The sequence below is a fragment of the Gavia stellata genome, chromosome 7, assembly GCF_030936135.1.
Source record: "Gavia stellata isolate bGavSte3 chromosome 7, bGavSte3.hap2, whole genome shotgun sequence".
Classification (NCBI taxonomy): domain Eukaryota; kingdom Metazoa; phylum Chordata; class Aves; order Gaviiformes; family Gaviidae; genus Gavia; species Gavia stellata.
Genome location: NC_082600.1, coordinates 10,296,299 through 10,311,014, shown reverse-complemented (window position 1 = coordinate 10,311,014; position 14,716 = coordinate 10,296,299). Strand labels below are relative to the sequence as shown.

The window sequence follows — 14,716 nt, the reverse complement described above, 5'->3', positions numbered from 1 at the left end:
AACTACTATTAAAAATTAGCTGCTTACAGCAGTAAATAAACACAGCATACAACAGGCTACAATTCCAAGGTACCTATTTGAATATATGGCAACCAAGACTTGATCAGTCCCACCATAACAAAGCAGCATCAGAACTTTGGTATCAAATCATATCTTTCAGATTAATGTAAACTGGAGGGGATCTGATATAGCTTTATGTTACTACAAATCAGACAAACCCCACAAATTGGCATGCCTTTGGAAGGAAAGCTTTGTAACAAGTGTAGCGAAGTACATGGAACAACCTTTGAAAGCAGGCACTTGCCCTGTAAATCTACTCTAAGCAAGTGAATTAAGAGCGCTTTTCTATTTTTTCCCCCTTCTCCTCCCACTGACATGAATCTAGAAGCTATGAAAGGGAGATTATCTCAGCAAGTCCTCATTTCATTATTGACCCCCAGTTACTTCTCTGGTGGGTACCAATGTTACAAGCTTTCCTCATGAGTACCAATGGAGAATAGAATGAAGCCATGTAGAGTAAGCTAACATTAAAAAAACCTGGAGACTAATTTTGCTAGTCCAAAGCTGGACTCATAACTCAAGAAGGTGTACTAGTGAATACTTTTCAGTTTCTTTAGTACTTCATTTGCCACTGACTCTTCCGCTGTCCTGTCTTCTCCAGATTCCTTAGCAAGCTGAAGTTTCACAGACTACCAAATCTTGAAAATCCATCCTAAGGGCTTAGGGACAAACAAATTATCACTGATAGCAAGCTGCCACAAGTCAAGACTATATTTTCCTGCCAGCTAAAGCGTATTTAATTTACCTTGCATTTGCAGTGATCTGGGAGTAGTTATGAACAGGTTGAGAAGATCTGTTGATATGCAACAGCTTGTTCTTCTGTCTAAGCCCTGTGACAATTACATTCTGACAGTCTGCAGTTTAAGTCTGGGACATGCAGTGTTAGAAAAAAAAAGGTATTCGAATTCTGGAAATTAACCTCTAAACAGTTGCCACCAACTAGGTTTGAGCAACCACTTTACCCTTCTCACCTCTTACAGAGCAAGAGGAGATGTGAAATGACTACAAGCTATAAACCATACAACCCTGAAGTTATCACAGCTTAACGGCAAACATCAGAAGGCACTGCAGGAGCACTAAATATTTGATGACCAACATCTTAAGCGTGTAGCATGTCTAAACATTTCAGTTTCTCTACTTCCTTCCCTTCCTCAGTTTCTGACATAAGAAAGCACTGGTCTGTGTGGATGAATCATGGAAACAATACGCTGTTCTACAGTGGTCTCCAACAGCCAAATACAACACTAAAACATTCTGGGCCTATATATAAACATATGGTTTAAACAACAGTTAAATAAACCAACACAGGAGGTGCTATCAGCTCACTGTTGTATAGAAAAAACAGTCATTAGTACGGAGCAGCAGATGGTTATACTTGCTCTTAATAGTCCAAGTAAACATAGTCTGACTTTTAGACTTTGCTGATTACATGCAGCCAGTTACAGTAAGAAAATCCATGTTGCGATATAAGGAAAATCATGTTATTGTAACATAAAAGAGAATTAGAACTATCAAAAGCACCCCAAAAAAAATTTTTTGTACATGCTGTAAAAGAAGGGAACTGCCACTAAAATCTATTAAGCAGTAGCACAGGTTACCAGACCAGTGCTATTAATATTGTCCTTAATCAACAGGAAGAACAGTAAATGATACCAAAAATTGCACTCCCTAAAAAACTTCTACTTCAGTCTTAACTGGAGTAGATCAATAATTAAGCTATTTACATATTTCTCAACTTACTGCTTAAAGCACATGTCAGTCAAGCCTTCCAAGTATGAACAAGGTCCCTAATTAGAACTTAAGTTCTCCAGCTGGAATTCCAGACCTTTAACATTAAAAGTGTAGACTGTGTTTTAAGGTAGACATTTCAACTTTCCAATGCTAGAATTATACATATTCAGGGGAAAAAAAGCCTGAAAGAATCCCATTTGATGTTTTAGGTTAACTGCCAGCTCATACAGTATTTCACTACAATTTGCATATACAGAACTGCTTGAGAAGGAGTAAGGAAAGCTAGCTCTACCTGAAACTAACAGGATACTGCATCAATATTAATATTGCCTACTCACCGAAAGTCCAGAAATGTAAAATTTATCCAATTCAAACGTTAGATGCTTAAAGTTACTTAAGCTGGTATGTTCAGAGTATTAGAAAGCATAGGAGAGACTAGAGACCTAGTGGACTATCTGGAAGTAGAAAGAGGCATTGCAAGAACAATTTAAAAATGTAATAGTAATAAAATAATAGTGTAGTGAACAAAAACCACCAGAACACATCCTGCTGGGAGCATGATATATATAATCAGGACTTTCAAGCCCAAAGCAGGATGTAAACAGATTGCAGTTTATGTTCTAATACTCCAGTCTTATCTCAGATTTAAAAAAAAAACTTCAGAGAATGAGCACCTGTGCATCTGTCCAAGGGGCATATAATTGGTTACTCAAGGACTATTTAGGCTGTTTCTTAGCAACCTCTGCAAGCTCTAATCAAGACAGACTAAGATTGTCATTTAGCCTTGAAATGCCTTGCCCCATCCATCTAATATAGCATTCTAACTACTACTGAGGAGCAGTCATTTCAACCACAGATAAAAATCCGTGCCTACTATGTGTTTCAGCTGAGAGTTCCTCTTAGCACTTGCTATCAGAAGATCTTCATGTCAAATATGCTTTTTATACTTTATTTAGTATCTGAAACATCAATTAATAAAATAAACCTTTAAATTTCCTCCTTTTTATACAAAATAAAGGCTAACTAGAACTCTAAAAAAATGACCTTGGGAATAAAGTTTAATAAATGAGCATAAGCTATAGTCCAACTCTTAAACAACATTTTATAACAGTAAAACATTCTCCCAATATAATTGCAAGGAAAATGCTTTATATCAAAAGCAGCAGCAGATACTTTTCAGGGAAATAGCGAGCATTTATCTCACAGAGCTGAGTGGTATTTAAATCTTTGGTGATGCCGAAATGTATCTACTATGTTGCACACATTGGATTCCTAAAACCAAGTATCTTTCAGCAAAACTCTGGCCACCAGACCAGAAAAAGGCCAAAGGAATCTGAGTAATCGAAAAAATAAACTCTTCAGTCCTAGTATAGCTTCATTGCTCATCTATAATATCAACACACATATGATAGTCTCCACTTAAGACAGTGGTGTTAAAGATTAAGTTTTATATAGAGTACTTTTCCTTACACAGTAAGCAAAGGCACCAAAAGTCTATGGTTAAATCAGGGATGGCCACTCCCCCGACTCAAGATGATCTATACAAGAGCCATCACACAGCTCTCTTCAGCTTTCTCCCTCCCAACAGGTCTCCCTGAGTGCACAGCAGGGGAAGGCAGCAGCTCTAAGAGGGTCCCACTGCCCCATGGGAGGCAGAGGTTCAGCAGGTGCCCAACATGACGTAGCACAGATGGTCTTAGCCACCCACGCTGGTTCATTCCACAGCCATGGGGGCAGTGGCAGGGGAAAGTGGTCAGGCTACATGTCCACCTCCTGCTCACATGACAGCTGAACATGCAGCTCAAAAGCCACCAAGTGAGTATGGCAGACAGTACTGCCAACGGTCATCTCTGGCCAACAACCAATCAATTTTAGACACCCAACTAACCAGAAGCCAGAGCAGCTTTCTAGCAAGAAGCCATCAAAGGCATACCCAAGTGCTGAAGAAGAGAACAGTGGAGTTACTGCCAAGGAACAGCAGCAACTGTCCTTTGGGTAAGCACCTGGCTAAGCATTAAGGAGTCAGAAGCAATGCCAGTATTCCCTTATTCCTCACTCCCTGAAGTAGCCTCTATCCTTCCAAATTGCCGCTCCCAAGCTTCTTCCAGATCAGAGGATTACTAGCAGCTAGAACTGGAGAGGACTAAGGGAAAGCAAATTGATGTGATAGCAGGAAAGTGATCCTCCCTTTTTAGTGTCCTCAATAGACTGAGAAGCTCTGAACTAGAGCAAACAACGCAAACAGGACCCACACAGAGTTGACAAAACATTGGCCTTGTTTTCAGAAGAGAAGGGAGGGAAGCTTTCAGGCACACAGTAATTTAAAGCTTCTGCAGATGATTAAGTATACAATGCAATCATAGCTGCTTTATGAACTTAATAGAGTAGTTTCTAAAGTACGTTCATAGCATGTATTTCAGAGCCAACACTTGCACAAAGCAACACCTACAGGGAAAACAAGTGAAGGAGTCAGACTACACAGAAAGGATGAATTCCACTCACCTCACCTACACATACTGCCTCAATTGTGTTGCTCAGAAGAGAGGCCAGACAGCCACTGGCCCACAGGGATAACACAAATGAAAGTAATTTTAAAAGTTAAACAATTAATTATCATCATTTACCTTGCACATCTGTCTCAAATACAATCCTTTTCATACATGAAAAACTTTGTGGCAACTGATTAATGACAAACAGATTAAAAATGCACTAAATCATTTTTGGCTTTTTTTACACCCAGAAAACATAGTTGTTTTACATCATTTATTATTTGACAGAAGCTTGATTTTTTGCAGCTTTTGTGCTAACAGTCAACTCTAATAGTAACTGAAAGCAAGCTGGACTTGCACAAGGAATACAAGCAGTAGCATCAAACACAGAAGGTAGCTTTTACAACACAAAGTTTCTCAACTTCTTCACCAACAGATATCCTTGCACTTCACAGAATCACTCAGAAAATCTACAATACAGTGGGAACACGGCCCAATTAGGCAAAACATCACAAGTCTGATACAAACACAACCAATTATGGCTTTACCCCAACCATGTTAAAGATAAACCTGATTGTTTAAGATTAAAGCTACAAGTAATCATGTCTTTAGCAGACCTTTCATATGCAGACTTTTTTTTTTTTGAGAAAACAGTGTTTGAAACATGTTCAAACAGCCCAAAGACAGCGCTACGAAGCCTCCATCACACTGCGGTGAACTGAACATGCTCTGTTTCTACCTTGCCCTCTTCTCCAGCTCACATCCTCTAGTGTAAGAGTAATCCCGACTACTTTAATACCTATTCCATTTTCAGTCAAAGATTTAATGCCTGCACCAGCTGTGTGGCTAAGTGTAGCATTTCACTGATAGGCTGGCAGGAGTACCTTCTGGAATAAAGATTAGAAAGTTGACAAGAGGTATCTAAGCATACCACTCTCAGTGTCTGGGAGGTGAGGTTATTTGTCTGCAAGTTTTGAGTTCAGCCTCGGTGTTTCTAATAAATAAGCAAGTGTTTATTTAAGGAAGCTTTCAAGGAGTATAAATAGAAGTGTTCTTTACTATCTGACCATCTCTGTGACATTCAAAAACACCTCCAGAACTTTTAAGGTATAAAAGCTTAAATGGTTAGCAGAATACTGTCCTCTGAGGCATATTTATTTCAAAGACATAAGAAATTCTACATTTAGTGACATCAATGTATGAAAGATTAAGAGTGCAAAGAACATTCCTGCTTAAAATTAGAAGACAGATTTTCTATAGTTACATGAAACTTAAGTCTTTAGGCTTTCTATTCTGGGCAAGCTGCAAATAGTTGCTGGCACACACAGCATGCCAATAATAAATCCCTTTTTCAAAGAGAGGTTCTGAAGTGCTCACCATGAAGGCCTTGATTCTTTTTTAGAGGTGACACCTGCAGCTGCTATTGAAATCAACTGGAGTTGTCACTACTCAGCATTGCTGAAGTCACTCTCTAAAACATCACCCGATTATCTTCTTTTAGGAAAGACTATAACAAAACCTGCAAGCTACTCTTTGCATTTGTGTAACGTGAAACTAAAGGGATATCATTTATATAACAAACCATTCCTCCAACCTCAACCTTTCATTTCTCATCAAAAAAGTTTGAAGGCAAACGCAGTACTGAGCAGGTAAAAGCACATGATTCCCTGATCTACCTCCCCAAGACTGAGGAAACACAGATCCATGTTTTCTGATCCACAGTACATCTGTCCATGAATTGCAACAGGCAGGGGAAGGGTTTTTGAGCACAAGGACTGCAGGTGTTTTGTCAAAATAAGACAGTTTGGCATACCAATCACCACAGCAGTCCTAGAGCCTACGAACAGCCCCATCAAGGCAGTTAGTAAGCAAGCAAGCAGCAAACTCGGGGGGGGGGGGGGGGGGGGGGGGGGGGGGGAAGTGGACAAGTATTAAAAAGGAAGCTTTGTGCTATCAGCAGAGTCTTTCACCTGGGGAAAAAAAGTTAGGCTGCTAGCAAATACGACATTAAACATTTACGTAGTTCATAAATATATGGCTATCAACTACATTATTTTTTCCATGCTGACTTCCTCTGCTAACAAAGTGTGATGCATGTGCATTATAAGCCATCACTATACCAGGTGAATTTTACATTTTGGCATAAGGTCTTGCTCTCACTTCTTATTCCCTGCCCTCTGGTCTTGCTTGGGACTGTGCATCTGCATGCACTTATTTTTTTTTAAAGGTAGTTTCAATGGAGCAAAGAACAACTATTTAGAGGTAAAGCTTGCTGTGTATCACTTCATTTGTGAAATTCTGATCTTTTTCATGAGAAAAGTGTACATACTGTTCCTTGGGTACAGCTGTGTACAAGCACCTTTTTCAGTGCTAAATGGCCTAACTTTAACCTGCTTAATTTAAGCATATCTGTCACTATGGGTTGTCATTCAAGCTGACAGGATGAATGTTTACTCTATCAGGGAGCACGGAGTAATCTAATCCAGGATGTTTTTATTACAAAGCCTCAAGATCCTGATCAGAGGGTAGTGATGGCTGTGTTAAGACAGAAGGTAGACCAACTGTAGATCTATCAGCCAAATAAAAATAGACAAGAATATTTCCTACAGTCAAGCTATCTAGTTCCCTACAGGCACCAAGGATCCCGGATAACGCACCTAAAGGCTAGATGCCTTCCAGGGCCTAACCACCTCCATTTTTCAAATTAGAAGGATTGAAAAATATTGATGCAGAATCCTATACTGAAGTACACAACATCTGAAAGTGCCAAACAGAACACTGTACTCATTAAGTAATAAAAGCTATAAGGTCAAGTATTCCTGCTCAGGTTTTGGCAGGGGACGGGCTGCTTTCTAAGAAATTCAACATTTACTGCTGCAGCCAAGTTAGCCTCTCAACAGCTTTACGTATTTGATGGTTCATGCTCCTGTGTATGTTTTAGATCAAGACTGAACCCTTCCAAGCATTTGGATGAGACTCACATGTAGACTGCACATGGATGAAACTCACACAAAGCCTGGATATTAAATACTTTCACACATTTTTATCTACCTGAAAGTTAACAGTACTTCAGAAGTTTAGTGCTACAATCACACTCTAAATAGGAAAAACTTAAGATCAGTACCTACAAAAATAATAAATTAGTTGCCCACATTCTAGTGGGGAAGGCACCTTTTACCCAAGCAAGTTGTGAGGGCTGCCTGAACCTCTACTATCCCTTCTTCAGATAGGTACACAGAGTTCTAGCTAAGCACCAAGGAAAAAGAGAAGTGAAATTACTTGTTTCTCCTACTTATCTCCAAGGCCCTGAACTCTGAAGTTCACCTGTGGAGTTCAGAGAATACTTTATGCATATGTATACTGCACTGTCAGTCACACTAGAATCTCAAAAACAGAGGGGCTGAGGGCAGATAATGATGCATACTGTAATACATGATTTCAACATCCACAACTAGTCAGAACAATTCCTCTATATGACTAATTAACTGAAGTAATGAATGCCATACCAATATTTATGATGCAGCAAAAGCTGTGAATTCCCTGAGGGAAGGATCAGCGTGGAAGGAAAAACCACACACACAACTCCATTTCATGCCATCTTGCAAAGGAGTATGAAAAATGGTTCCACATAACCCATCCAGCAGAACACCTATAACTTTAAAACATCAGCTTCAGAAGCAGCCTTCAAAGTAATCCCTCCTTTATTAAAGCCAAATCTAGTGTTCTCCCAATAACCTATTATTGATAAATGTTGCTGTGCAAGGCATTTCTGAAGCTTCAGTTTCTGAACAAACAGCTTTTTGCTAGAAAAAAACGCTCAAGACTAATGAACCTAAACTGTGTAAGTGATCAGAATCAATTGTTCAAAGCTACTTGAGTTATTCCATCTTTTTTGTTTTAAGGTTGCACATAAATTTTAATTGCATCAATTGTTTGTTAACAATCTCAAACAAGCATTAAGCTTCAAGTTTTACAGCAGGAGGCAAAGAAAAAAAATGTGAGGTAGGTGGGTGAAGAAGACAGCTGTATTGTTCTAGCAGTTCCTCAGCCTCTCCCACTGCCAGATTTCTGTGGATGATGTATCCCAAGGTAGCAATTTTAAGAACTTTTTGGCAATATCCCAAGCTTCTCTTGCAAATCAGAGATCAGACTAATGATATTAAAAAAAGACAGGAAACAGGAATAAACTGGATAACTGACACTGTATCAAACAGTGGAAGTCACTGAATTCTGGTACTGCAGCTTTACAGAAGAGACACTCGTCCAAATTTTAGCATGTAAAATTAAAGAAAAAAGTAAAATAAAAATCACTATAGCAAAACCAAGGCAATAAACCACCTTTCAAGATACTACTTGCCTTACAGCTACTGCTAGCTGAGGACACTGCAATATCAAACAGACATCAAGAAAACCTCCCTCGAGCAATTTAAACATTAATACATCAGTCTCCTTAAGTGAGGGAGTTATCATTCAGATGAGGTTCAGTAAGAAGTCCACATATACCAATGCTGGCTTTCATTAGGGTTGGATTTCTCAGTCTTAAACATCCAATCTAGAACTACTGAAATAAATCCTTTGCTCACTGCCAGCACCAAGGCAAATCCGTTTCTTAAGTGAAGGACGCAATTTCCGATTCTCTTTAATCTTGTCCCTTCCCAGCATATTCAATAAAAGAACATTAGTTTCACTACTGTTGCATAGCAAAAAAGAAGTCATATGAAAAGACTATGTCCATATTGTTGTTTCTTGTTTGCAAACTTGAGTAGAGAGAATATTATTTGAGAATAATTTTGAAGTTACCCCAAGGAGTTGAAACCTAACCCAGGAACTCAAACCTACTTCAAAAAACCCTTACGTTATACTAGCATTACAATTAAGCCTCTCCTTGCAGAGTCTATATGGCTCATGTACAGTTGTGACAAGGATGCCGCATTCCCCATTAACAGACTGAACATCCAGAGTTCAACATACAGAAGGGACTTCCTTCCATAAGTGCATCCACGGACTGTATACAGGGGCTGTTGTTAAAAGTACAACTACTCCACAACTTATTTTTAGAATCGAGGGTGGGCGGGGAGAGTATTCAGTAAACCTTCCAAAAACCAGCCAGCCACCCACTAAACTGCAGTGGCACTGTTTAAATAAATTAGAGGCTGCTTTGCAACAGCTGCAAAAAAAAAAAAAACACCACACAGTAGAAAAAAAGACCAAATATTTCAAGTCCTTTAAAATGCTGGAGGCAATGATAAAAAGAAACAGCAGCAGACTATTGTATGCTAGAGACACTGTGGTAATTTACCTGCAAGAGGTAGGTCAGAAAGGCCTTTCTTAGTACTTGATGAGCATAGAACAACAATATCCGGCAGCTGCAAGGTAGGAATGTGCTTATTCCAACAGAGAAAAGCCAAAGAAGGCTGGGCTTAGGGACCTGCATTGTAAGGATTATCAAACCCTCCTCTTGTTTCAAGCAGCAATACTAGAAACTGGCAAAATAAAAGTGTGAGTTAAGTTACCTTTACTTCCTCATGCAAATAACATATAAAGTTTGAGGTGCTAATGTTACCAAAAGCTCCTACTGAAGAGTTTATGATTTCATCAAGCCTGTATTAAATGGTCAATAAAGAGGTGAAAGAATCTTAATTTTCCCTTTGATCTTATAAGTTAAGAGCAGACTTCTAAATACCCTGTTTTTACAGTATTGGCTATACCCATTAACAGGGATCTTTTAAACTTCTACAGGCCACAGCACCAACAAATACAATCAAAACACCCCAACTTGGCAATCAGAATGTAAACGCCTCTGTGCAGAGAAATTTATTGGTTGTATCATTTTTTTAACCATTTAACTCGAGCAAAACCCCTACCTTCAAATAGTGGTCAGTTCTTAATTTGAGGTGTGTGAGCATCACGTTGGAGCGTCCCTGGTAGCACAGAAAGTTAAGTCATTTATGGGGACTGCCTTCCTTTACCACAAAATACAAGTGAGCAGTTTCGTCCCTGACCATTTCTAGCAGCAGTTTTCCAAGTAACAAAGATCCTGCAAGCTACACATCTCAGGTCGGCAAGGGCCATTTCATCTGTTAGTCATCAGGTGCCAAACGCAATCCGCAGGTACTGCTTCCGATACTCATCTCCCTCCTGAGCTAGGACATTGCACCATCCCCATTCCTCAGCGCCTCGCAACTTGCCAGCTTCCACCCCGTGGCCCACTTGGAAGGGCCAGGAGCAACAGCTGTGAAACTCCCTGCAGGATCCTACCTGCCTGCAGCCAGGCAGGAAGCCCGGCCTTTCCTCCCGCCCGCCGCTCCCCAGCCCGCCCCAGCACAGGCCCCTCTCCGCACCCAACACCCCCGAAAAGCAGAAGGAAATAATATCCTATTCTCCAAGAACGTAGACGAGCGTTGGCCTGCAGCCCCTGGGGATGTGCCCCCTCGGTCAGGCGGCGCACGGGGAGGTGGGAGCTGAGGTAACGGACTGGGGGATGAGTCACAGAACCCCCCGAGATCCTGAGGGGAGGGAAGTGCAGGGAGGGACGGGGACAGCACCAGGGTCTCGCACGCACACGCCCAGAGCTCCCGCCAGCACACAGCCGAGGCACGGATCCAGTTCCTGGCAGGATCAGAGCAGGGCTCCGCTTCGGACGCTCCCTCCCGATTACTGCGCCTGGGGGCGGGGGGGGGGCAGCTCCAGCCTCCCTTCCTCCCTTCGCCACCCGGGAGGCGGAGAGCGCCGCGCTCAGCCCTGCACAGGTGTGGGGGCTCGCTGCGCTTGGGACGCGGGAGGCCCCCGCCGCGGTCCCCGCCCGAGCCCTCACGCCCACCGCCGCCGGCGGCTCCCGCCCCTCCAACCCCCGCGCCAACGGTCGCCGCGCGCGCCGCCGCCGAGCGGCCCCGCCCGCGCCCCAGGAGGGGCGGCAGCTCGCGCCCTGCGCGAGCCGCGGCACGCGCCCCGCGCCGCGCCCCCACCTGCGCCGCGCGCCGCCCGGCGGCGCCCCCTGCCGGGGACAGCCCCGCCCTGCGCGGAGCCTCCGCGGTCCCGGGGTGCGCTGCTGCCGTCGGGCTTCGGTTTTCGGGGGCGGGTTTTCGCTGTTGCGGGGTTTTGTTTTGTTTTTAATTTTTCACGCACAAGCCGCTGCGAGCCGCAGCCTGTGCGGGAGCCCGTCACGCGGTCAGTCCGCAGCCACCGGCCATTCCGCAGCCGCTCCCCGGCGCCGGCACCCCCGGGCCGTCCCCGCCAGCACCCCGCTGCCGGCAGGCCCTTGCGAGACTGTCGCGGCCCCGCGCCCCTCCGCGGGGCGAGGGCAGCGCACACCCCCCGCACCCCCTCCGCCGGCCGTGCTCCGCAGCCCCGGGAGGCGGCCGGCCCCGCCCGGGCGGCGCACCGGCAGCTCGCCCGGCTTTCTAACGGGGGAGCGGGCAGGAGCTGCAGAACCGACGGGGACACACACACACACACAAGAAAAGGGCGAAAACAACCGTGCGATCATCAACCTACCGGCCACGCAAACTGAAAGGGAATAACAATCCTGCCCGTCTCGGGGGTTCTGCCTTGATGGGAGTATTTGTGGCTGTTCAAATAGAAAATATTTCCACCGAGAACGGGGGTAGATCCGAATCCGTAGTTGCAGGGTCCGACCGGAGTGATCTTGGCCTGATATTCCTTGAGGCAGACTTTCACGTAAGTGTCGCACTCGTCCCGGGTACAGTCCAGGTTCTGGGGGTTTTTCATGCCATCGCAGCATTCCCCATTTAACAACTCGCCGTTTACATTCCGCACCGAGTTAAGCTGCAGCTCGAAATAGCCCGTGGACCGGGACACCTAAAAATAAAAATCAAAGGGGAGACAGCCTCGTTACTACCGCGGCCGGGGGCAGCGCAGGGAGCGCGGGGCTGCGGCGATGCGCGCCCCGCTTCCCCCCTCCAACTTTCGCCGGCTGCGGGTTTAGCCCCGCCGCGGCGGCGTAGGTATACGCAAAAAAATACGCTATATAAGATATGCGCAAGGTGGCAACGGAGCGGGGAGCAGGCAGACGAGACGCGCCGCCGGCGCTCCCCGCGGCCGGGAGCGGAGCCCCCCGCGCCCCCCTACCTGCACGCAGGAGGCGAGGAGCAGCGCCAGGCCGAGCGCGACGGCGCGGGGGGCCCGGCTCCGCCGGCCGGCGCCCCGCATGCCTGCTGCTCCGCGCGGCCGCCTCAGAGGAGCCCGCCGAGCCCACCGGCCACGGACCGGCGGCCGCTCGCGGCATGGGCGGCGGGGGAGCCGCCCGCAGCGCGCCGGGGGGCGCAGGGCATGGGCTGCCGGCGGGGCCGCCCGGAGCGCTCCGCCACCGCTCCCCTCCCGCGGGCTCCGCTCGCCCTCTGTGCGCCTCGGCTCCGCGGACACCCAACAAGTAGGTGCCGGAGTGACAGCTTCATTACCCATTCGCCGCCGCTGCCGCCGCCTTCATATTAATGAGGGGGACGGCCCGGCCCCGCGGCCGGCGGGTGGGGCCAGCGCCGCTCCCGCCGCGGCTCTTAAAGGGCGGCGGGCGGCAGCGGCCCCCGCCCTGCCTTGTCCTGCCGTGCCTTGCTCTGCCTTGCCCGGCCCCGCCGGCAGCGGGGGGCCCGCGAGCCCCCGGTGGTGGGGGACGGGGGAGCGCCCGCGGGCGTGGAGCAGCACGAGTGGCGTACGGGCACCCACGCGGGCTGCGGGCGCCTGCAGCCGCCGAGGAGCGCTGGGGGTGCATATGCTCACACTCGCGTGTAAGTGGGTGAGGCGTGTGCACGCGCCGCCACCGAGGAGCGCGCAGGGTGCGTGCACCCACGGTGTTGGAGGAAGAGCGGTGGGATATGTGCACCCACGGCTGTGGAGGGGCACGTAGGGCGGGTGCATCCCTGGCTGTGGAGGAGCACATGGGGTCCTTGCATGCACACTCATGTAGGACTGCACAGGGTGTATACACATACAGGCATGGAGGAGCAGATGTGGTGCAAGTGCACACAGTCAAGGAGAGATGCTTGGGGTGGGGGCACCCCAGCAATGTAGGAGCATGCATACTTCATTCACCTACAGCTGTGGAGGAGTGCACAGGGTGGGATCACCTACAGCTGTGGAGGAGTGCACAGGGTGGAATCACCCACAGCTGTGGAGGACTACGCACAATGTATGCACTTACAGTCATGGAGGATTGTGCTGGCTGGAAGCACCCACAGCCGTGTAGGAGCACACATGGTGCATGCAAATGTAGCTGTGGAGGGGAACATGGGGTGGGATCATCCACAGCTATGGAAGAGCATGCATGGTGCATGCACCCACAGCGGTGGAGGAGTGTATGGGGTGGGTGCACCTGTAGCTGTAGGGAAACACGGAGGGTAGGAGCACCCACAGACCCAGAGGAGTGTGTAGGGTGCATGCACCCACAGCTGTAGAGGAGCACACATGGTGCATGTACCCATGGCTGTGGAGGAGCACATGGGATGCGTGCACCCACACTCATGTAGAAGCACAAAGGGTGGGCACAGCCACGAAGGAGTTCGCACGGGATGGCTTACAGAGTGCTCTCCGTGACATGTGCGGTACACAGAGCAGATGGTCAAGTGGTGGGATCGTGTCCTCCTCCAGTGGTGGCTCAAGCAACTATGAGAGTAACCAAGCAGAGATTTCTTCTTTAGTTTAAGCACCCTGTGATTTTGATCCCTGCTGACAACTATGAAAGCTATACATCCAGACAACTGCATGCTATGGATACGCTATCAAAGCCCAGATCTGCGTTTAGGACCTAAGTTTTCCTTCTGTTTCTCTCCCTCCCCCCTCTCCCCTTTTTAACTCTTTAGTACTGATCATCCACCGGAGTGGACAATTGGAGAACAAACAGCTCGGAAATCAAAGGGCTGTCATGTTCCCCTGCGCGGAAAACCTTTCACAGAGCCTCCCCCTGCCTTTCAGCGCCCCGGCTGCCTCCCGTCCCTCCAGCAGCCAGCCGGCACGCTGCTCCTCTGCTATTCATGGCCAGCATGCAGCTGCAGCTACTCTCCTAGGCTGACACAGCAGCAGCTGCTATATGTGTGCCAGCTGGCTAGCCGCTCTCCAAAATCCTCTTGTCCGCCCCGCTCCCCTTGCTTTCCTGCTTCCCCACCTACAGACCTGCTTCTCCTTCCCCACCCACGTCTCCCACTCGCTACAATCTGCTCCGGTTTCCTACCTCCCCACTGTCCTGAGCCTACCCCTCTGCTGTCCTGATTCACCTTACTTGCTCTCCGGGAAGCATCCCCTACTTTCCCTCTCATCCCTCCTGAGCTCAAACAGGAGGTCTCTGAAGTGGAGCGGTGAATATTGCTTTTAATTATTTTATGTGTCCTCTCTTTGAAACTGTGCCTCCCAACATAACTGCACTCAAGCATTTTTTTGGTTAAGATAACCTCTGCTATAACCACCTTTAGAGGCGGCAAAAGGAAAGC

General features: G+C 46.8%; 1 protein-coding gene across 1 annotated transcript in view; it reads right to left on the bottom strand.

The window, feature by feature from the left end:
* The window catches only part of JAG2 (jagged canonical Notch ligand 2), a 70,882-nt gene extending 58,181 nt beyond the window's left edge, over window positions 1-12,701 (bottom strand). Inside the window, exons 1-2 of the mRNA XM_059819563.1 lie at window positions 12,369-12,701; window positions 11,775-12,098 (exon numbers count right to left, since the gene is read on the bottom strand). Of these exons, the coding sequence (XP_059675546.1) occupies window positions 11,775-12,098; window positions 12,369-12,701 (657 nt within the window). The remainder of the gene's footprint in view (window positions 1-11,774; window positions 12,099-12,368) is intronic.
* Window positions 12,702-14,716: the final 2,015 nt, after the last annotated feature.